The sequence below is a fragment of the Mizuhopecten yessoensis genome, unplaced genomic scaffold, assembly GCF_002113885.1.
Source record: "Mizuhopecten yessoensis strain PY_sf001 unplaced genomic scaffold, ASM211388v2 scaffold10181, whole genome shotgun sequence".
NCBI lineage: Eukaryota > Metazoa > Mollusca > Bivalvia > Pectinida > Pectinidae > Mizuhopecten > Mizuhopecten yessoensis.
This window is the reverse complement of record NW_018408419.1, coordinates 69,887-94,438: the sequence shown is the minus strand read 5'-3', so window position 1 is coordinate 94,438 and position 24,552 is coordinate 69,887. Positions and strand designations below refer to the sequence as shown.

Below are 24,552 nucleotides of genomic sequence, written 5' to 3'. Positions count from 1 at the left end.
TAATTGTATCGTCGATGTCTTTACTCTGCCGTCACAGAAACCGTAACTAATTGTATCGTCGATGTCTTTACTCTGCCGTCACAGAAACCGTAACTAATTGTATCGTCGATGTCTTTACTCTGCCGTCACAGAAACCGTAACTAATTGTATCGTCGATGTCTTTACTCTGCCGTCACAGAAACCGTAACTAATTGTATCGTCGATGTCTTTACTCTGCCGTCACAGAAACCGTAACTAATTGTATCGTCGATGTCTTTACTCTGCCGTCACAGAAACCGTAACTAATTGTATCGTCGATGTCTTTACTCTGCCGTCACAGAAACCGTAACTAATTGTATCGTCGATGTCTTTACTCTGCCGTCACAGAAACCGTAACTAATTGTATCGTCGATGTCTTTACTCTGCCGTCACAGAAACCGTAACTAATTGTATCGTCGATGTCTTTACTCTGCCGTCACAGAAACCGTAACTAATTGTATCGTCGATGTCTTTACTCTGCCGTCACAGAAACCGTAACTAATTGTATCGTCGATGTCTTTACTCTGCCGTCACAGAAACCGTAACTAATTGTATCGTCGATGTCTTTACTCTGCCGTCACAGAAACCGTAACTAATTGTATCGTCGATGTCTTTACTCTGCCGTCACAGAAACCGTAACTAATTGTATCGTCGATGTCTTTACTCTGCCGTCACAGAAACCGTAACTAATTGTATCGTCGATGTCTTTACTCTGCCGTCACAGAAACCGTAACTAATTGTATCGTCGATGTCTTTACTCTGCCGTCACAGAAACCGTAACTAATTGTATCGTCGATGTCTTTACTCTGCCGTCACAGAAACCGTAACTAATTGTATCGTCGATGTCTTTACTCTGCCGTCACAGAAACCGTAACTAATTGTATCGTCGATGTCTTTACTCTGCCGTCACAGAAACCGTAACTAATTGTATCGTCGATGTCTTTACTCTGCCGTCACAGAAACCGTAACTAATTGTATCGTCGATGTCTTTACTCTGCCGTCACAGAAACCGTAACTAATTGTATCGTCGATGTCTTTACTCTGCCGTCACAGAAACCGTAACTAATTGTATCGTCGATGTCTTTACTCTGCCGTCACAGAAACCGTAACTAATTGTATCGTCGATGTCTTTACTCTGCCGTCACAGAAACCGTAACTAATTGTATCGTCGATGTCTTTACTCTGCCGTCACAGAAACCGTAACTAATTGTATCGTCGATGTCTTTACTCTGCCGTCACAGAAACCGTAACTAATTGTATCGTCGATGTCTTTACTCTGCCGTCACAGAAACCGTAACTAATTGTATCGTCGATGTCTTTACTCTGCCGTCACAGAAACCGTAACTAATTGTATCGTCGATGTCTTTACTCTGCCGTCACAGAAACCGTAACTAATTGTATCGTCGATGTCTTTACTCTGCCGTCACAGAAACCGTAACTAATTGTATCGTCGATGTCTTTACTCTGCCGTCACAGAAACCGTAACTAATTGTATCGTCGATGTCTTTACTCTGCCGTCACAGAAACCGTAACTAATTGTATCGTCGATGTCTTTACTCTGCCGTCACAGAAACCGTAACTAATTGTATCGTCGATGTCTTTACTCTGCCGTCACAGAAACCGTAACTAATTGTATCGTCGATGTCTTTACTCTGCCGTCACAGAAACCGTAACTAATTGTATCGTCGATGTCTTTACTCTGCCGTCACAGAAACCGTAACTAATTGTATCGTCGATGTCTTTACTCTGCCGTCACAGAAACCGTAACTAATTGTATCGTCGATGTCTTTACTCTGCCGTCACAGAAACCGTAACTAATTGTATCGTCGATGTCTTTACTCTGCCGTCACAGAAACCGTAACTAATTGTATCGTCGATGTCTTTACTCTGCCGTCACAGAAACCGTAACTAATTGTATCGTCGATGTCTTTACTCTGCCGTCACAGAAACCGTAACTAATTGTATCGTCGATGTCTTTACTCTGCCGTCACAGAAACCGTAACTAATTGTATCGTCGATGTCTTTACTCTGCCGTCACAGAAACCGTAACTAANCATCACAGAACAACTTATAACATCATCATCACAGAACAACTTATAACATCATCATCACAGAACAACTTATAACAACACCATAACAGAACAACTTATAACATCATCATCACAGAACAACTTATAACAACACCATCACAGAACAACTTAAAACAACATCATCACAGAATAACTAAAAACAACATCATCACAGAACAACTTAAAACAATATCATCACAGAACAACTAAAAAACAACATCATCACAGAACAACTTATAACAACATCAGCACAGAATAACTTATAACATCATCATCACAGAACAACTTATAACAACACTATCACAGAACAACTTAAAACAACATCATCACAGAACATCTTATAACAACATCATCACAGAACAACTTATAACAACATCATCTTGAAAAATGCCTACATTGCCTTAAAATAAAACCCATCACGATAGTGTTTTAATAAGTATTGAGAAACTGACTATACGTGATGAGCTAGTTAGTATAAACATTGCTTGTACCCTTATTTATAACAAGAGGCCCAATTGGCCTGCATCGCTCACCTGGTATTAACCTCACAATTGTTACCTTAAAAAAAGACTAAAATAAAGCTACAGGAAAAATATCAGTCACGAAGTCATTCAAAACAAGGACATTAAGTTGAACAGAGTTTAAAGCCTTCCATCCCAGCATGCTTCTCGACAAATATCATTACCCTGGACCTTTTCAGTTTTGGTTATTTAGAATAATTTAATATGAGGTTTTAAACATATCTGACCCCTGTGACCTTGAAAATGGGCGAAGATCATTTGTTTGAACAAACTTGGTAGCCCTACATCCCAGCATGCTATTGGCCAAATATCAACATCCTAGGCCTTTTGGTTATTGAGAAGAAGTTTAAAGGTTTTTAAAACATTTGACCCCTGTGACCTTGAATATACATCAAAGTCATATATTTGAACAAACTCGGTAGCCCTTCATCCCAGCATGCTATTGACAAAATATCAACATCCTAGGTCTTTTGGTTATTGAGAAGAAGTTGTTAAAAGGTTTAAAACATATTTGACCCCTGTGACCTTGAATATACATCAAAGTCATATATTTGAACAAACTTATTAGCCCTTCATCCCAGTATGGTATTGGCCAAATATCATTATCCTGTGCCTTTTGGTTATTAAGAAGAAGGTGTTTAAAGTAAAATATTGACGCCGGACGACGGACGGACGGACTGACCGAATGAAATCAAATATATAGTCCCTTACGATAGGTCAGGATCTTCCTTTCTGATACTATTTGATTTCAATTTCATTATAACTGTTACAACCAAGTTTGCTTTCTTGTTAAAAATGTACAAGATATAGTCAGAAGTGTTATTTCCCTATATAAACCAAGGTGAACAGATGACCAAAGGGTAACAAAACTAACAATTTATATAATGTACCTAAGAGCATTTCCATCTGAAAAAAAGAAATTTGAATCTTGTACATCTGAGTGCAGAGATTTTCTAACTATCAGCCATTTTCCCCTTTTTGGATTCACCCAACCAGCTGCCCCTCGGCACGGACGGATCTTATTTTTCATACCGTCTAATTGCCATCTCATCGCAATTATTCCTACCAAGTTTGAATAATTACTTATTCAGAGATCAGACAAAATATACCAAAAGTGTTATTCACTTATATAAACTATAGTAAACTTTACCCTCTCCCCAAGGGAGAGCAGATGACCTTGGGGATATTGAAATTTACAATTTAGATAATGCACCTAAGGACCTTTCTATCCATGAAGAGTATTTGTTTGTAAAACATCTGAGTCTGACTTTTTACCGTTTTCCCCATTTGGACCCCACCCCTCCAGCCCCTGGGGATGGGGCAGGATCTTTTTTGTCATACCATCTAATTGCCATCTGGCATCCATGGCTAAAGCCCTGACGGAATTTCCATCCATGCACAGAATTTGATTGTACTAAATCTGAGTCTAAAGAAGAAGACGTTTGAAATATTGGTAGATTTTCCCTTTTGGGCCCCGCCCTGACCACTGGGGTTGGGGAAGGAATCCCTATTTTACAATTTGATACCATCTTCCTCCAAGGATGATTCTCACTGAGTAAGAATAATTTCCTACTGAAAATTATCAAAAGCGATCAGAATAGGTCACTTGAGCAAAGCTCAGGTGACCAAAAAAACTTAGAAAGGTCGATATTGTTCTATTTGATATAGAAAGGAAGAGGAGAACATAGAGCGAGGAAGATGTATGAGACATAGGGACAGACAGAGAAGGGAATTAAATCTGGCACTTTGCACATTTTGCTGTCGTCGGACATATGTTTAACATCACAGGTGTCAACGAGTAATATTATTTTGTTATTTATTTATTTTTTAATTATTTTCTTTGTTTTTTATTTCACCTTTTCAGAAGAGAAAGGTTTCGAACCGGTAAGATCGTTCCTTGATAAAATCAAACAAACAGGATCCAAAGGTTAAAAGTTGTGGTATGCATTCTTGACATTGTAGCATTTCAGTGACGATTATGATCACTTCCTGTAGGGCAGCCACACACCAGTCGGTGACGTCCATTGTAGCGATGTATAAGTGTTGTGATCCAGGGTGCGGGTCTGGTTGTCGGGTATCCCCTCCCATCCCATATGTCAATTCATATATATATATATAATCATTCATTTTTTTTACGATTGTATCAATCTCATTCGTGACTTGAGATACACGCAAAGTGGAGTTGAAGCTATTTTAATAATATGTGTGTTTCGCCAGGGTATATTATCGAAAGTATGAATAATGTAGACGCCCCCTCTGTGGTAAAAGCTGGCTGTTAACAGGTGTGTATTGTACGTGACTCGGCCACACACTGAGTGTTCTGAGTCTTACAATTCAACGTCCCCTAAAACTGAACACCTACCAGTCGGTAACGAAAAAAAGATAGAAGTCCAAAACTGCGTAAAGAGACTTATTTTTTGTTTCTTTAATATTCCCGAAAACTGTAGACATGTTGGGTTTTCTATTTGAACTGTTGAGTAGATATTTTTTTTCTAATTTGTTTTGAATTTCCGCGAAAGTCTTTCCGATTCCCATATGATACGCATGGTTGCTCATCAGTTTATGTCCTGCACACAGTTTGTTTGTCCCGATATTTGCCGCCCTTTATATTACAAAGGATCATTGATATACCTAATATTGACGAGTTGTTAGAACGAACGGAACTGTTCCGATAGTAGTGGCTTTCGTGATCGTATGATATCGATACTCCAAAGGTGTTTTTAATAGATTCTTAAAAAAATAGACTTCTGCTGATATTTTTCTAACTATAACAGGACGTTTAGTGTGTGCAGTCACGAACTTAAGATGTTTAACTAAATACCAACTCGCCAAAATAATTTAAAACATCAACAGCTTTTAAGTCCAAACACGTTTAGTAAACACCTGCTTTCAAATAAAACACTCAATATTTTTTGCTAATCAATACTCAATAATATCTATATATTTTTTTTACGCAAAAGAAAATAGATTGTCAGAAAATTAATTTAAAGAAATTTCTAATCATAAGCTATACAACTGCTTATTAAATATAATATACAGTAAACAATAGCTATATTCTTCTCCTACCCACAGTGATTTATAACATACAGTAAACAATATTGGTGTATCTGACACAAGTAAATTGATATCCAAACCCTTATAGAATCAAATTGAAAGGCAATACTAAGTATAAGATGCAACGCATACATGTAAAGATTGTCGGCGAACTTTCATAACCTGATAATATAAAACAAAAATCAACAAAGATGTCCGTGAAACTCTTAATGATATAAAACATAAAAAAGCGACAGATTTGATAAAGATTGTTTGTCACGTTACTCACAGTCAGTCATATTTCTGTTCTTAGAAATATGATTTTTTACAACAAATTAATAAATAAACAAATACTCTTTATTTAATGTTGTGTACATTGTCAACAACACACATAAGCTCTGTATAGCTTTTTATATTACGACGCTGCTAAGGAAACAAAAGCGTTTCTTAAAAATTTAGTTTTTTACAACAAGAGCCGATAAATTCACAAAGTGATCTCAAACCTTTTCAGAAAAATAAAGAAAGTTGCTTGAAATAAAACTTAAGCATTCAAACCTAGAGAGACATGGACAACAATTACATGTAATCATTGAATGCGAGTAAAAGGCAAAGGGGGTACACTCAAAACTCACCTGCTGGCAGGGAGAGGTTACTTTGCACCATCTTGGGAGAGTTGATGAACGCCGTAGACAGTAGGTGTTGTCCGAGTGTATGGCACTTCGTTATCGATCCTGCGTTATCACTCCCACCTGCCAACAAATGAGAATAATATGTAAATTAGCTCCAACTTCCTCTTACGTGTACAGTGGTGTGAGGGCAGCTACTGCGCGTTACTAACGCTACCCGTCACGCGGGAAAACCTTCAACAAGACAGCGCATATACATATCAACTGTAATGAATCAACCCTTAATATTTAACCGCTTTTGACATTGGTGACTAAATACTAAATAAACTGATAATTAGTACAGGTGGACGTATCACTGCGTAATAGAGTGACCGTTACCGTATTAGACCAACTGTACCGTTACTGTATCATATAATGATGGACCAACTGTACCGTTACCGTATCATTATTAGTTATCTCTGGGTTAGGAGGGGTTTACGGGCTCATAGACCCCGTCTGGTTTTTATAGACCCGGAGCCTAGTTGGTCTATCACTATATGATACGGCAACGGTACAGTTGTGATAGGGTGACCGGGGCAGGTTGAAGTATCCCTTTATGATATGGTGACCGGGGCAGGTTGTAGTATCATTATATGATACGGTAACGGTACAGTTGGTCTATAAATATATGATACGGTAACGGTACAGTTGGTCTATCAATATATAATAATATGACCGGTACAGGTGGTAGTATCACTTATCACTATATGATAGGGTGACCGGTACACTTTTCATATCACAATATATTTTATGGATATGCATTTCGTAATGCCACTACAAAGGTACATTGTACACGTAGCCGCTACCAGGACGACATTGTGATAAAACTAATCTCGAACCCAAAAACAGAAAAATCAAGATATGGGTGAATTATGATGTTTGTGTGAAGAGCAGATATTGGATTTAACTAAACGCACAGGTAGGGCGGATGTTAGGTAGCGGAGTTTAATAATGTTAGGAGTAGTTTTGATATACAGAGACAGAAATAGTATCTCTTCACTCCAAGTATAAGAACTTATTTAATAGGAAGCACGACTCCATAGATGTAGTTTATCATACCATCACACAAGTGAAACACATATGAGCAATACCGTTATTATTAAGTATTTAGTTTAGGATTCTTATAACATAATCCTGTATCTATCTTACCATATTGACACCTCCAACATTTTATATTGATCTCCAGTTTAGTCATTATTTCTTTAATCTGTAGCGACAAATGTCCGAAATACGGAAGTAACACAGAAAGTCACGTCATAATGATATATAATACTAGTTAATTAAACAAGTAACGGCCATGAACTGTCACATGTTACAGCCTCAGCCAGGGCGGATGTCCCTTCAGCTTAGCTGCTGCGCGCTGTAATAGGAACGTAGAATTCGTGTTCTAATCCTTTCGAAAGCAATTCGGAAAATAGACTTCGGCTAACAAAAAGGAAGCTAACTGACCACAAAAAAAAACATGATGTAGTACATGTAATAACAATTAAACATACAGGTACTCATTACATAATAATACATGTTGTAGTAAAACGCTCCTGCATCTCTCTAATAATGACGCATCTGAGAAGGGCATAGGAAAGAACATCCCTGATCGGGAACGTCCGAAAGAGTGAGCAAGATGAAGTGGCCAGTGGGAATAACACTATTAAAATTTAACTAATGACGCATGTGTGACAACGCTGACCTACAACTTGATTTTAACACTGTTTGAGGAAATGCGATCTCTAATGATCATGGACTTGCGATTCTGATGACGATCGTCATTCATGTGCAGAGCTCAATTTTCTTAATTCGTCTGCTTCATTTACAAGTTTACAAAAAGAAAACGTCCACCAAGGTAACATTGGGATGTATTCCGAGAAATTTGTTTGTCGGGTTTTAACAGCTTTGTGAAGTCAAACAGAAAATATTCAATTATAAAGGTGGCAACTGCATAATTATGCATAAGATGTAATTTGATATTTCCCGTACAGACCACCAGACTTCTAAGCAATCGTGACAAGAACAGAGAAGTCGATACAGGTGGCCGAGTACTTCAAATCCTTTGATGTTATTTACCCTTTTACCTGGAAGCTTCTATCCCCTTTTCTAGAAATATCCCCTAGAATATGGTTGACAACCATCCTACCTAATAAGGCTCAATAAACGATAGACCGCCAATAGTGCCATGAAACTATCGCGGTATACTGCATTTACTGCCATACAGCTCTTGCGTTATATCGCCTCTATTAGTAAACAGCTCTTACGTTATACCGCCTCTAGTGGTAAACAACTCGAACGATATACCGCCGTTAGTGGTCAAAAAAACTATTGCGATATACCGCCTTTACTGCCATACAGCTCTTGCGTTATACAGCCTCTAGTTGGAAGCAACTCTTACGTTATACCACCTTTACTGCCATACAAGTCTTAAGTTATGCCGCCTCTAGTGGTAAACAACTCGTACGATATACCAGCTTTACTGCTATACAACTCTTACGATATACCACCTCTAGTGGCAAACAACTCTCACGTTATACCGCCTCTACTGCTATACAATTCTCACGTTATACCACCTCTACTGTCATACAACTCTTACGATATACCTCATATACTGCTATGCAACTCATACGTTATACTGCCTCTGCTGTCATACAACTGTTACGATACACCGCCTCTGCTGTCATACAACTCTTACGATACACCGCCTCTGCTGTCATACAACTGTTACGATACACCGCCTCTGCTGTCATACAACTCTTACGATACACCGCCTCTACTGTCATACAACTCTTACGTTTTACAATACAATTTTTCTTTTTTGTTAAAAATTGATTATTGACAGGTTATAAAGAAGTCTAGACTTAATATAAACACTGTTATATAGGTACATAGTAAAACGCATTTTCTGTGCCTTGTATAGATACGTACAGAAACGTGTCCTCTGTGTGCGTCCTGATAAACAGTGCAAAAAGGAGCTTGATGTTGATTTGTTCGTTTGCAGTTACTCAGGTGACTGTAATACAATCTTCTAAAATAAAATAAACTTTGTCTGTCACGTTGTGGGCATCTTTATTCACATTTTTCCTACGTTAATTTAACACTGTTTGAGGAACCGCGATCTCTAATGATCATGGATTTGCGATTCTGATGACGATCGTAATTCATGTCAGAGCTCAATTTTCTTAATTCGTCTGCTTCATTTACAAGTTTACAAAAAGGAAACGTCCACCAAGGTAACATTGGGATGTATTCCGAGAAATTTGTTTGTCGGGTTTTAACAGCTTTGTGAAGTCAACCAGAAAATATTCAATTATAAAGGTGGCAACTGCATATTTATGCATAAGATGTAATTTGATATTTCCCGTACAGACCACCAGACTTCTAAGCAATCGTGACAAGAACAGGGAAGTCGATACAGGTGGCCGAGTACTTCAAATCCTTTGATGTTATTTACTCTTTTACCTGGAAGCTTCTATCCCCTTTTCTAGAAATATCCCCTAGAATATGGTTGACAACGCTCAATAAACGATAGACCGCCAATAGTGCCATGAAACTATCGCGGTATAGTGCATTTACTGCCATACAGCTCTTGCGTTATATCGCCTCTATTAGTAAACAGCTCTTACGTTATACCGCCTCTAGTGGTAAACAACTCGAACGATATACCGCCGTTAGTGGTCAAAAAAACTATTGCGATATACCGCCTTTACTGCCATACAGCTCTTGCGTTATACAGCCTCTAGTTGGAAGCAACTCTTACGTTAGACCACCTTTACTGCCATACAAGTCTTAAGTTATGCCGCCTCTAGTGGTAAACAACTCGTACGATATACCAGCTTTACTGCTATACAACTCTTACGATATACCGCCTCTAGTGGTAAACAACTCTCACGTTATACCGCCTCTACTGCTATAAAATTCTCACGTTATACCACCTCTACTGTCATACAACTCTTACGATATATCTCATATACTGCTATGCAACTGTTACGTTATACTGCCTCTACTGTCATACAACTGTTACGATACACCGCCTCTACTGTCATACAACTGTTACGATACACCGCCTCTGCTGTCATACAACTGTTACGATACACCGCCTCTACTGTCATACAACTGTTACGATACACCGCCTCTGCTGTCATACAACTGTTACGATACACCGCCTCTGCTGTCATACAACTGTTACGATACACCGCCTCTGCTGTCATACAACTGTTACGATACACCGCCTCTGCTGTCATACAACTGTTACGATACACCGCCTCTGCTGTCATACAACTCTTACGATACACCGCCTCTGCTGTCATACAACTGTTACGATACACCGCCTCTGCTGTCATACAACTCTTACGATACACCGCCTCTACTGTCATACAACTCTTACGTTTTACAATACAATTTTTCTTTTTTGTTAAAAATTGATTATTGACAGGTTATAAAGAAGTCTAGACTTAATATAAACACTGTTATATAGGTACATAGTAAAACGCATTTTCTGTGCCTTGTATAGATACGTACAGAAACGTGTCCTCTGTGTGCGTCCTGATAAACAGTGCAAAAAGGAGCTTGATGTTGATTTGTTCGTTTGCAGTTACTCAGGTGACTGTAATACAATCTTCTAAAATAAAATAAACTTTGTCTGTCACGTTGTGGGCATCTTTATTCACATTTTTCCTACGTTAATTTAACAATATTAATCGCTAATATTACCATAACTCAGATTATCATCCATGTACACGTACATACATGAACAGCTGTCCTCTCCTGTAAAATACCCACAGTTATGTAATTGTAAAGGTGCCTAAATCAAATTAAAGTCGTTTTTATGAAATCCTTTAAATGGGAACTCGACCCGAAATCTCCGACAAAGTTTTTTATTTTAGAAGATTGTACTACAGTTACCTGAGTAACTTCTTATTAAAACTGCAAACAAACAAATCAACAACACGCTCCTTTCTGCACTTAATCAGGATGCACACAGAGGAAACGTGTCTGTACTTATCTATACAAGGCTCAGAAAAGGCGTTTTAGAGCTGCACATTTGTGCTTTGTGTGTAAGTAACAACATGTACATACGTCAGGGCTAATTCAAACCGTAAATATTCAGAGTTAAAATATAGTCAATATCCAAGTACAAAATGTAATAAAATACCACACTGTCAATACGCAAAACATATATATGACAGCATTAAATCGAAATAAAGAAACATACAAACGATGTCAACACAAAAGAAACACAGAAACAATGAACATAGACAAAATATACTACAGATTCTTACTCAAGATGACAAAACAGTATCGCCAACACACAGGGACAAAACAGTACCGTCAACACACAGGGACAAAATAGTATCGTCAACACACAGGGATAAAATAGTATCGTCAACACACAGAGGCAAAACAGTATCGCCAACACACAGGGACAAAACAGTATCGTCAGATCAAAGGGCAAAACAGTATCATTAACACAAAAGGGCAAAACAGTATCGTCAACACACCGGGACAAAACAGTATCGTCATTACACAGGGACAAAACAGTATCGTCAACACACAGGGACAAAACAGTATCGTCAACTCACAGGGGGAAAACAATATCGTCAGATCAAAGGGCAAAACAGTATCATCAACACAAAGGGGACAGTAGATTTGCGATCGATGACCATTCAGCCTAGAAGTCATTCGGAATAAATGGTGTTTAGCTGATTTTTTATGAATAGAAAATATATAAGATAAACAGTTTATCACACAATTTTTCAAGGTTTGTCGTGAGAACAATTTTCTCATCGCGAGCACTTTGAGAGATAGTGGCGTTGGTTTCTCGTTTTTATCTACGTGTATTTGTTTCGTAATGGAAATGAGATGCACAACAAATAAAGTTTCATTTCTATTAGCATTTAAAACAATTATATTTGCCTTTGATTTATTTTAATGCCAGAATAAAAGTAACACATTTTACATGGGCGGTGCTAATACAAGATGTGTTGCCATATACGTCGTCGAACAAAGTGACCCATCCTTAGTTGTCATGTCAGGTCAATACCGCTTGTGTCAGCCGGGTGTGGCAATCACTGCCTAAATCCTCCTTGTTATTGACGCAATCAAAACAGTATCATCAACACAAAGGGCAAAATAGTATCGTCAACACACAGGGACAAAACAGTATTGTCAATTCACAGTGACAAAACAGAATCGTCAACACACAGGGGCAAAACAGTATCGTCAACACACAGGGACAAAATAGTATCGTCAACACACAGGGACAAAATAATATCGTCAACACACAGGGACAAAATAGTATCGTCAACACACAGTGACAAAACAGTATCGTCAACACACAGGGACAAAACAGTATCGTCATTACACAGGGATAAAACCTTATCGTCAACACACAGGGACAAAACAGTATCGTCATTACACAGGGATAAAACCTTATCGTCAACACACAGGGACAAAACAGTATCGTCATTACACAGGGATAAAACCTTATCGTCAACACACAGGGACAAAACAATATCGTCAACACACAGGGGCAAAACAGTATTGTCAATCCACAGTGACAAAACAGTATCGTCATCACAAGGTGACAAAACATTATCGTCAACACACAATGACAAAACAGTATCGTCAACACACTGGGGCAAAACAGTATCGTCAATACACAGGGACAAAACAGTATCGTATTTACACAGTGACAAAACAGTTTCAGCAACACACTGGGGCAAAACAGTATCGTCAATACACAGGGACAAAACAGTATCGTATTTACACAGTGACAAAACAGTTTCAGCAACACACTGGGGCAAACTAATATCGTCAATACAAAGGGACACAACAGCATCGTCAACACACTGGGGCAAAATAAAATCTTCAACACACAGTGACAAAACAGTATCGTCAACACACTGGGGAAAACAGTATCGTTAACACACAGGGGCAAAACAGTATTGTCAACACACAGGGGCAAAACAGTATCGTCAACACACAGGGACAAAACAGTATCGTCAACACACAGGGGCAAAACAGTATCGTTAACACACAGGGACAAAACAGTATCGTCAATACACAGGGACAAAACAGTATCGTCAACACACTGGGGAAAACAGTATCGTTAACACACAGGGGCAAAACAGTATCGTCAACACCCAGGGACAAAACAGTATCGTCAATACACAGTGACAAAACAGTATCGTCAACATACAGGGGGAAAACAGTATCGTCAACAAACAGGGACAAAACAGTATCGTCAACACACTGGGGCAAAACGGTATCGTCATTACACAGTGACAAAACAGTATCGTCAACACACAGGAACAAAACAGTATCGTCAACACACAGGGACAAAACAGTATCGTCAACACACTGGGGCAAAACGGTATCGTCATTACACAGTGACAAAACAGTATCGTCAACATACAGGGGCAAAACAGTATCGTCAACAAACAGGGGCAAAACAGTATCGTCAACACACAAGGACAAAAAGGTATCGTCAACACACAGGGGCAAAAATTCAGAACACAGGGTCGAAACAAAAACGTACGGGAAATAATTTAGAAATCCCTCACCACAAGCCCTACTCAACCATCCCTTTAAAATACCAGGCTAGGGTGGAGAGCTCTTAACGGTATCTAAAATAATTATTGGCAAACTGTAGGTTAATAGGATATAATTTGTTAGTCAGGTGACCTTTATTGCCAAATTTTAGGTTAATAGCATTAAATTTGTTAGTCAGGTGACCATTATTGTCAAACTGTAGGTAACTTTCATAGATTTATTAGGAAGGTGACCTATATTGTCACACTGAAGGTAAATATCATAGATTTGTTAGGAAGGTGACCAATATTGTCAAACTGTAGTTAATATCGTAGCAGTTCTAAGTGAGGTGACCATTTTTGTTAAACTGTAGGTAAATTTCATATAAATATGTTTGTGAGGTGACAAATATTGTCAAACTGTAGTTTAATAGGATATCATTTGTTAGTCAGGTGACCTTTATTGTCAAACTTTAGGTTAATATCGTATATTTATTAGGAGGGTGACCTATATTGTAAAACTGTAGTTAATATCATATAGTCTGTAAGTGAGGTGACCATTATAGTCAAACTGTAGGTAAGTATAACAGACTGTGTTAGTAAGGTGACAATTATTGTAAAACTGAAGGTAAATATCATATAACTTGTTAGTATGGTGACCATTTTTGTTAATATATATCGAACTGAACCGGAAATAGGATCCACACAAAAGTGATCTGCGTAAGAATAATCCGTCATAAACAAATCAATAATATTTTTTCTGCATACTTTTAATGTTAATGTTATTCCTCCGTGTAAATCTTCTATTTGTTTACGTTTTTCACTGACAGTAGATTTGCGATCGATGACCATTCAGCCTAGAAGTCATTCGGAATAAATGGTGTTTAGCTGAATTTTTATGAATAGAAAATATATAAGATAAACAGTTTATCACACAATTTTACAAAGTTTGTCGTGAGAACAATTTTCCAATCGCGAGCACTTTGAGAGATAGTGGCGTTGGTTTCTCGATTTTATCTACGTGTATTTGTTTCGTAATGGAAATGAGATGCACAACAAATAAAGTTTCATTTCTATTAGCATTTAAAACAATTATATTTGCCTTTGATTTATTTTAATGCCACAATAAAAGTAACACATTTTACATGGTTGGTGCTAATACAAGATGTGTTGCCATATACGTCGTCGCAACAAAGTGACCCATCCTTAGTTGCCATGTCAGGTCAATACCGCTTGTGTCAGCCGCGTGCGGCAATCACTGCCTAAATCCTCCTTGTTATTGACGCAATCAAAACCTGTTTATTGTTCGGCGAACAAGACAAGCCTCAAATCAGCCAAGCGATAAACTTTCAAAGCACATTCCATTGCAAACGGCGTTGACGTCGCCGTTGATAAAATTGAAGACCACCGTGGCCTCAAACCAAACCTTATAATTATATCGTACTGTTCTCGGCCACAGCGGGTGTCTGTAGTTTCCAAGCACGTTCGAAATTATTGATTAATACACACCAAGATGCACATCAATTCATTGGGCGACACCATGGTGATTGCTCGCTGCACACCAATTCATTGGTCAACAACGTGGTGATTGATGCACACCAATTCGATGGGCGACGCCATGGTGATTGATGTACACCGGTTCGGTGGGCGACGCCATGGTGATTGCTGCACACCAATTCGTTGGGCGACGCCATGGTGATTGATGCACACCAATTCGATGGGCGACGCAATGGTGATTGATGCACACCAATTCGATGGGCGACGCCATGGTGATTGATGTACACCGGTTCGGTGGGCGACGCCATGGTGATTGCTGCACACCAATTCGTTGGTCGACGCCATGGTGATTGCCGCACAATAATTCGTTGGGCGACGCCATGGTGATTGCCGCATAATAATTCGTTGGGCGACGCCATGGTGATTGATGCACACCAATTCGATGGGCGACGCAATGGTGATTGATGCACACCAATTCGATGGGAGACGCCATGGTGATAGATGTACACCAATTCGTTGGGTGACGCCATGGTGATTGATGCACACCAATTCGATTAGCGACGCCATGGTGATTGATGCACACCAATTCGATTAGCGACGCCATGGTGATTGATGTACACCAATTCGGTGTACGACGTCATGGAGATTGCTGCACACCAATTCGATGTTCGAGGCCATGGTTATGGATGCAAACCAATTCGGTTGGCGACGCGATGCTGCTGTTGACCTTACACAAATAAGACAATGACTGTTCCTTTGTTAACTTCAGACATCCGATGCATTCCATTTTTAGGCTGAATTTGACTGTTTTGTGATACAACAGGTGTGTACTGATAGCGTTTTGGTACTGAGATTAAATTTACTAAATATTTGGATGTAGACTCTTGATTTATTACAATTTTGTCGAAAGCGTATTGCAAGGTTCCGTGATTAAGCATCACTAAAGCATCCCCCAGGCAGTACCTGGTATATTAAGCAGTGCCCCCTTGGTTGATTGATTGATTGATTGATAGGTTTTACGTCCGCTTCACTACCGAGTAGCTCGATTATCCAGCAGACGAAGAAAAGACAGGAAAACGAGTAGAAGGGATAAAGTATTGAGTGAAGGGATAGAAGAGGCAGAAAGGTTAGAGAAGGAGCCGTCTATCCTATATGTATTCACTGTATAAGTCTATTTTTTGTAAGACTGCTCCTATGCCTAATATTTGCCTTAACCTAACATGTCGTATAGAACGAAGCCTGGACCGGAAGTGAGATACTGAGCCGCCGCCAGCTACACCAGCTCCTGCCTATTCTATGAATTGTGTATGGTACATTTAAGCATTGAGCTGTTTTTGTATAGTATTTCGACCTATTTGAATGACACAGCTTTCAATACTTATATTTACGTTTTCTCTGCCTCTTATGTTCTTTTTTAACTTACAATTTAAATTTGAAATTTGAAATTCCCGCCTTATCGACAGTCCACATACATTCGTTCAATAGTTGGAACAGCGTGTTTTCACGGGCTGATTGGGCAAACAAAGTTAACAAACACTTTAATTTTATTCCACAATTCAGTATCAAAACAATCGCGTATGATATGTCTGTAGAGTGATTTAAGTTTATCAATATAACTCTGAGCTGAAAGTTAGATTTGAAATTGTTTCGATTTTCCCCCCGGAACAAATTTCGCGCATGGATAGATACAGTGAACACCGTAAATCCGACCTTGCCCTCCACGAGGGAGTTATTTTTGGAAGTTAATTTGAACTTTTCTCTTTGCTCATTTTGTGAAAAATCCAGACGTGAATTTATTTATTGATTGTATGGGAATCTGATTACAGTCGGTAGAGTCTGGAACAGCCTCGTTATTTGACATGTCGTCAGAAACCCAGGCCGAGTTGCGCAACATTATCATGACCTCGCAATCGAAGTCCTGTGAGCTTCATCCACTGCCTACAGACCAATTAAAGCAATGTCTTGGAGCACTGCTTCCTTTGATTACCGCAATCATGAATAAATCATTGGTCGAGTCAAGAAGGCACATGTCAGACCATTGTTAAAAAGCTTGGAATGGACAAGGAGGAGTTGAAAAACTACCGCCCAGTTTCAAATCTGCCTTTTCTGTCTAAGATCTTGGAGAAGGTTGTGTCCCGGCGTTTAGAGGTTCATCTCCATGCAAACAGTCCTCATGACAACATGCAATCGGCCTACCGCATGGGACACTCTAATGAGACGGCCCGCCTACGTGTACATAGTGATATAGCTTCTGCATTGGATAACAAGTGCAGAGCGGTGATTGTCATGCTGGACTTGTCAGCTGCATTTGACGTCATCGACCATGGCATACTTTATAAACGTCTGGAATACTCTTATGGAGTGACTGATACCGCACTATGCTGGATACAGTCATACCTGAGTGAACGACGACAGTGTGTTGCCATCGGATCTGCCACCTCACATGACAAAGTACTAGATTTCGGGGTTCCTCAAGGGTCGGTGTTAGGACCACGAAAATATTGTATGTACTCCAAACCGATTGGAGAGATTTGTCGTCGCCATAGCCTTCGCTATCATTGCTATGCTGATGACACACAAATTTACATGGTCATAAAACCACAGGACAGTTGGAATACAGTCTCAGAAAGTCTGGAAGCTTGTCTGACAGATATCAGTATCTGGATGAACGCCAACATGCTTAAACTTAATCAGGAAAAGACGGAACTAATCGTCTTTTCCCCAAAGTGTCAGCAAACAATGGCTCTCCAGCTCAAGGTTGGTGCCAGAACTATTGAGACTGTTCCAGCTGTTAAAAACCTAGGGGTATACTTTGACAGTTCTCTGAACATGGAGAAACAAGTGAACGCTATTGCCAAATCCTGTTACTACCAGATCAGGAACATCGGCTGTATTCGGCAGTTTCTAACTGCAGATGCATGCAAGATTTTGGTGCATTCACTTGTTACCTCTCGGTTGGATTATGGTAACGCCCTGCTCTGTGGTATATCTGACAAACTAACTAGTCGTCTGCAGAGGGTTCAGAACACTGCAGCACGGCTAGTTACTCGTACTCGAAAGAGAGAGCACATCACACCTGCGCTTTATTCGTTGCACTGGTTACCTGTACGATACAGGTCGCAGTACAAAATTCTGGTATACACATACAAGGCACTGAATGGAACAGCTCCTCAGTACCTACAGGAACTTGTTACCCTGTATCAGCCGTCAAGATCACTGCGGTCGGAGTCAGAATCTTTGTTGTGTGTCCCAAAATCTCGTACTGTGACCTACGGAAACAGATGCTTTGGGAGGGTTTCGGCTACGTTGTGGAATAGCTTACCATCTGCTATTAGGAAGTCGAATACCCTGGCCAAGTTCAAGAGGGACATAAAAACTCACCTCTTCACGTCTGCATTTTAGAATCTTTGCAAAGACGTCATGTAAATACCACCCTTTTATTTGTTCAATTATGTGCACATTGCTTGTTAAATGTATGAAAGTGATTGCAAGCCTTTGTTGTTTGTTTTCACAATTATAACCATTACTATTATCCATATGTTGTAAAGCGCCTTAGAGTAATTTTACAAATTATAAAGGGCGCTATATAAATGCTGTATATTATTATTATTATTAAACTGAGGAAACCGTGTCTGCGAGACGCGTGAAACTGATAGCGTTTGAAGTGAGTGATCTTGCAACGGAGCACAGGGGTTTGTTACAAATGTCTGAAATGTTTATGTGTGGTGTGACTCATATCAACAGGTCTGTAACATATGTGTCAGTAGGTCTATAGAATACATGTATGTGTATTTCAAACATTTGTACTCTGTTGATCAGTGCACTGTAACAGACGATATTTGTGATAAATTGCATGAGTGTTAAAATTGTTTCCATTGCCGGCATTGGTGATTTCAACCGATGTATGATATTGCAGACATTGGTCTTGTTTTTGTTGTAATAAAAGTATTTTTTTATTTTATTTTTACTTTTGCACATAAATTTACAATGACATTGTCAAGTCTCACAATGCCCAGCGATACTTCAGCAGCCGTCATATTTATTTATATTGAATAAATACGCTAAGAATTGTGTCTCGTGCTGCATTGTAAATAAAGTCCCATCCACGACACAGCTTTCAAAGAGGCTATATAGTGACAATGTCATGCAAATGTAAATATATATATTTGAAGTCCTTCTAAATGTCTAATAAAGAAAACCTAGTTATATCGGTCGAAAACAAAACTAACCCTATCCTCTGTGTCGGCGCTACTCGCTTACTCTTTTTCGAAAAACTCAGAGCGATCTTTTCCGTGCAAAATTGGACAGTTCTCACACGGGACACCTTTTATAGTCCCATCCGACGGATTGTGTGTTAGTGGTTAGTGGTTAGAGTCATGCAGGTGCTGATTTTTTGTTGTCCGTTCAATGTAATCCTCTCATCATCATTCGTCTTGTCTTTCGCTAAATTCTGTTCATCGTTCCGACATTTTATGGCTTTTAGTGTATAGTGCGATTGTTAGTATGGGAAATAAATTAACTACCCCTTGGTAGTAACTGGTATATTAAGCAGTGCCCCCTAGGTAGTACCTGGTATATTAAGCAGTGCCCCCTAGGTAGTACCTGGTATATTAAACAGTGCACCTAAGAATTATCTGGTATATTTAGCAGTGCCCCCTAGGTAGTACCTGGTATATTAAGCAGTGCCCCCTAGGTAGTATCTGGTATATTAAACAGTGCTCCCTAGGTATTACCTGATATATTAAGCTGTGCCCCCTAGGCAGTACCTGGTATATTAAGCAGTGCCCCCAGACAGTACCTGGTTTATTAAGCAGTATCCCCCTAGGTAGGATATAGTATATTAAGCAGTGCCCCCTATGTAGTATCTGGTATATTAAGCAGTGCCCCCTAGGTAGTACCTGGTATATTAAACAGTGCCCCCTAGGTAGTATCTGGTATATTAAACAGTGCCCCCTATGTAGTATCTGGTATATTAAGCAGTGCCCCCTAGGTAGTACCTGGTATATTAAGCAGTGCCCCCTAGGTAGTACCTGGTATATTAAGCAGTGCCCCCAGATAGTACCTGGTTTATTAAGCAGTGCCACCAGGTAGTACCTGGTATATTAAGCAGTGCCCCCTAGGTAGTACCTGGTATATTAAGCAGTGCCCCCTATGTAGTACCTGGTATATTAAGCAGTGCCCCCAGATAGTACCTGGTTTATTAAGCAGTGCCACCTGGTAGTACCTGGTATATTAGGCAGTGCCCCCTAGGTAGTACCTGGTATATTAAGCAGTGCCCCCAGGAAGTACTGGTATATTAAGCAGTATCCCCCTAGGTAGGATATAGTATATTAAGCAGTGCCCCCTAGGTAGGATATAGTATATTAAGCAGTGACCCCTAGGTAGTATCTGGTATATTAAACAGTGCTCCCTAGGTATTACCTGGTATATTAAGCAGTGCCCCCTAGGTAGTACCTGGTATATTAAGCAGTGCCCCCTAGGTAGTATCTGGTGTATTAAACAGTGCTCCCTAGGTATTACCTGGTATATTAAGCAGTGCCCCCTGGGTAGTACCTGGTATATTCAGCAGTGTCCCCTAGGTAGGATCTAGTATATTAAGCAGTGCCCCCTAGGTAGGATATAGTATATTAACCGTGCCCCCTATGTAGTATCTGGTATATTAAGCAGTGTCCCCTATGTAGTACCTGGTATATTAAGCAGTGCCCCCTGGGTAGTACCTGGTATATTCAGCAGTGTCCCCTAGGTAGGATATAGTATATTAAGCAGTGCCCCCTAGGTAGTACCTGATATATTCAGCAGTGCCCCCTAGGTAGTACCTGGTATATTCAGCAGTGCCCCCTAGGTAGTACCTGGTATATTCAGCAGTGGCCCCCAGGTAGTACCTGATATAATCATACTATCGAATTTCACTGGTTTAGTCCAAATTTGGTGTATTGAATTTTGTATAAAGCAAACCATACATGCATTTCTTTTTAACACCAGTATAGTTTAATATAGGTAAGACCTGATATGATGTTAGCATGATGAACGGTGGTGTTGATATGGACAAATTAAACGTTTCAACAGAAGTTAGTTTGGATAATTATTTGGATTCAACGTATCTTAAATGTATTTTAGAATTTAAAGATCACCATTGCCTGGAGTCACTATGTAACAATGTCACAATAAGTTTGATAGTCGACTGATATTTCTACATTTGTATGTGGGCTAGTAATAAAAAGTATCGATACGGAGTTCATAGCACGGTTAATAATAGTTTCGAAGAAAGTGGTTAAGTTGAACAAGTGTAATGTCCTGCAAAGACATTTGATGGAAATTAAGGATCCAATATGAAGGGTAAACAGCATCTGCAATCAAACAGCAACCACAGGGAACCCAATAATGCTAGAACTCCGACGTATTAAACATGTCGGGCGTACTGGGTGGTATTCAACAATGTCGAAATTGTAGAAACACCAACCTTTCAAGCATCTACATGAATTATTGAATGGTTATCACGTCAATATGCTAATACATTTGTAAATTGAGAGAAATGGAAAACAATTATCTGAAAGCCTTGTATTAGATTACATTATTCGATTTTTGATTAGCATACACTAAATATGCTACAATTGCCATACCCTCCAACATCGTGAATACGTAACAGCGGAAAGGATCGATAACACATACAGCTTAAAATCAGCACTGTAATTATATATAAGAGTTTATAGCTCGCCCCATTGTTATTTGGCATTGTCATATAAAACAGTGGAGAAAGGCAATCAATCTGAACACTCAACACCAAATTATCAATATCCAGATCCAAACGTTTTTGCTATTGTGATGTTCCTGAATTATTCCACATGTACCAGCTATATCCGTATATAGCGAATGACGTAATGTCTACACATATTTGTTATTTATTGTGCCAAATAATTCAAGCCCAACCAGTCGATGTTTGTTGCTACCATGGCAACATGACAACCAACAGTCATCACAAACGGAAAATCAGCCAACCGCCTCTGTCATTATACCACGGAGATAAATCGGCCATCTAAATTTGAAATCCAAATTAAAATCAAATGCATAAACCAGACACAAGTCTTTATTTTTGGACTCCGATTTTCTGGACACCCGCATTAATCAGCTGATCCATATCTAAAAACACTTACAAAAAGAACTAAGCTTACAATCTTCCAAACAAACTTAGCTGTTATTACACTGTTTTGCATGATAATATTTCCGTATACACATGTTAATAATAAGAATACTTGACTGCTTCGTTTGTAATGGCCTTTGAAACTCCACATGACGCTGATACTGGCCCAGCCAAGCTCTACATCAACTCTTTACCACATGCATAGGGTCATATAAGTTAAGGTTATGATTGTATTATAACACTGTAAACTTAGTAAAGGGAATCTAGAGGATGTCGATTTGAAAATGTCAAAATATATTGTTTTCAATGTATGTTCTATCAAAACATTTTATTTTCCACTCCATACCCTACCGAATATCATACAAAAACTGAGGGGACGCATTTTTCCCTAATGACGAGATCTTTCTTTTCCAAGGAAGAGGAAAAGCAATAAAAATATACGCAATACATCTGTAAACTATTTTAGAACATCTTTTGAGTAAAAAATGATAGTCAAGCATGAAACGTAAGAAAGGTGATTTGTTGGCTTTAACTACCAAGTAGGTTGTTGACCACGTCGGTCATATTTCTTCTTCTGAACATGAAATCAAGAACACGGTAGAAACCTCTACATCAACTGCTCACAATGGTCTTCATCAACTACTGAGCTGAGTAGTAAGTGTGACGATCTTTGACTTAACGATTGTCAAATTACCTTTTTTGATAGTTACATCTCTATTTTCCTTACCTTCGCCATTTGCTTTTCGCACTTAAATCAGAAAATAACTGCAGACAGTGTGAGAAATAATTTACCATCTGCTATCAGCAAATCGAAACTATAGCCACCAGTGGCGTAGCTACCAATAGACAGTGAAGTCAATAGCGTCCACATGAACCTCGTAATGATACCATTTATGGTATTTAAGGATTAACTTGAATATATTTTTTTTGTTATGGAGCTATAACACACACAAAAACGGAGTGTACTCTAAATAAACCGCGAATCTACTTTACACGATCCCTGTGGAAATCAACTATTGATGGACTCTTTTCTCTTAGAAATTATTACGCCGGTGTATCAGCCAATCAAAAGCGACGTTACAAACAGTGACGTCATTTTTTTATGTTATGGGCTGATATATAACATACTTTTTTAGGCCAATGAAAAGGTTTGTTACAAGCGAGATTAAATTATGCATACATATATATATATAGACGGAGAACAAGAGATTATCGTTTGCTCATACCTTGAGGGTAGCGGGTTTGTAGGTTGGTGATCCAGTACCTTTCCCTCGAACGCCGTCTCGATTTAATCCAGGTTGAGCATTGATCTTTGGCAACCACCGTCATGTCTTCCAACTATATGGCTAGGCACATGAAAATCTGCTTTATTCTGCTCAATGGAGCAGCGGTGAGTTGTTGATTCTGATATTGCGTTATGTGCTAGTTTAACTCAAATACTGCTTTTTGTATCATTTTCATGTAGTAAGATACACTATATTGGCTGATGTGCATGTCAGTGTTGTTAATATGGGATTCACTTTGTCATTCATTTCACACTAAAATGTTTCCATGGAGTGAGTGTATGGACACATTTTGCATTTCTGTTGTTGCATGTTTTGAAGGAGCAGAGTCAGGTGTAGGATTAGCTTGCTATCTAACACGATATACCTTATGGGTGTTTTTGTCTACGATAAGCCAATAAAGGGGAATCTAGGAGAGGTAGTCTGAGCTTCGCTGAATACTCATTAATTTATTTTTTTAATTTGATTTTTATTTTCATTTTCATGTGCAATATACATCTTCATCAAATTAGCAATTATCATTATCATCATTCATCAAGCATCATCCATCATAAACAATAGCCTCATTACCAACACATCTCACAGACATGCACCATCCTCATCATCATTCTCATCACCTTCATCATCACTTTTTTTTTAATGCAAAACAACATCTCATCATATTTCATACAATGCATCATCATTATTATCATCATCATCTCATCATCATCATCATCATCATCATCAAAGCAATATCATTGTATCGTTATAATCATACAGAGAAAAAATACAAATCAACACTGGTCATTACCATAAATACTTGCATCATGTA

The 24,552-nt window shown here is 38.9% G+C and overlaps 1 protein-coding gene across 5 annotated transcripts in view; it reads right to left on the bottom strand.

Moving 5' to 3' along the window:
- Positions 1-24,552, bottom strand: part of LOC110459664 (cell wall integrity and stress response component 2-like) — a 99,842-nt gene that overhangs the window by 32,677 nt on the left and 42,613 nt on the right. For 2 of the 5 annotated variants that reach the window (XM_021512022.1, XM_021512025.1), the window contains exons 1-2: positions 7,816-7,897; positions 6,274-6,390 (exon numbers count right to left, since the gene is read on the bottom strand). In XM_021512022.1, the coding sequence (XP_021367697.1) occupies positions 6,274-6,390; positions 7,816-7,894 (196 nt within the window). In that variant the 5' untranslated portion in view covers positions 7,895-7,897. Of the gene's footprint in view, positions 1-6,273; positions 6,391-7,455; positions 7,517-7,815; positions 7,898-24,552 lie in introns of those variants that run through there. The other 3 variants (XM_021512024.1, XM_021512026.1, XM_021512023.1) reach the window with 2 other exon arrangements.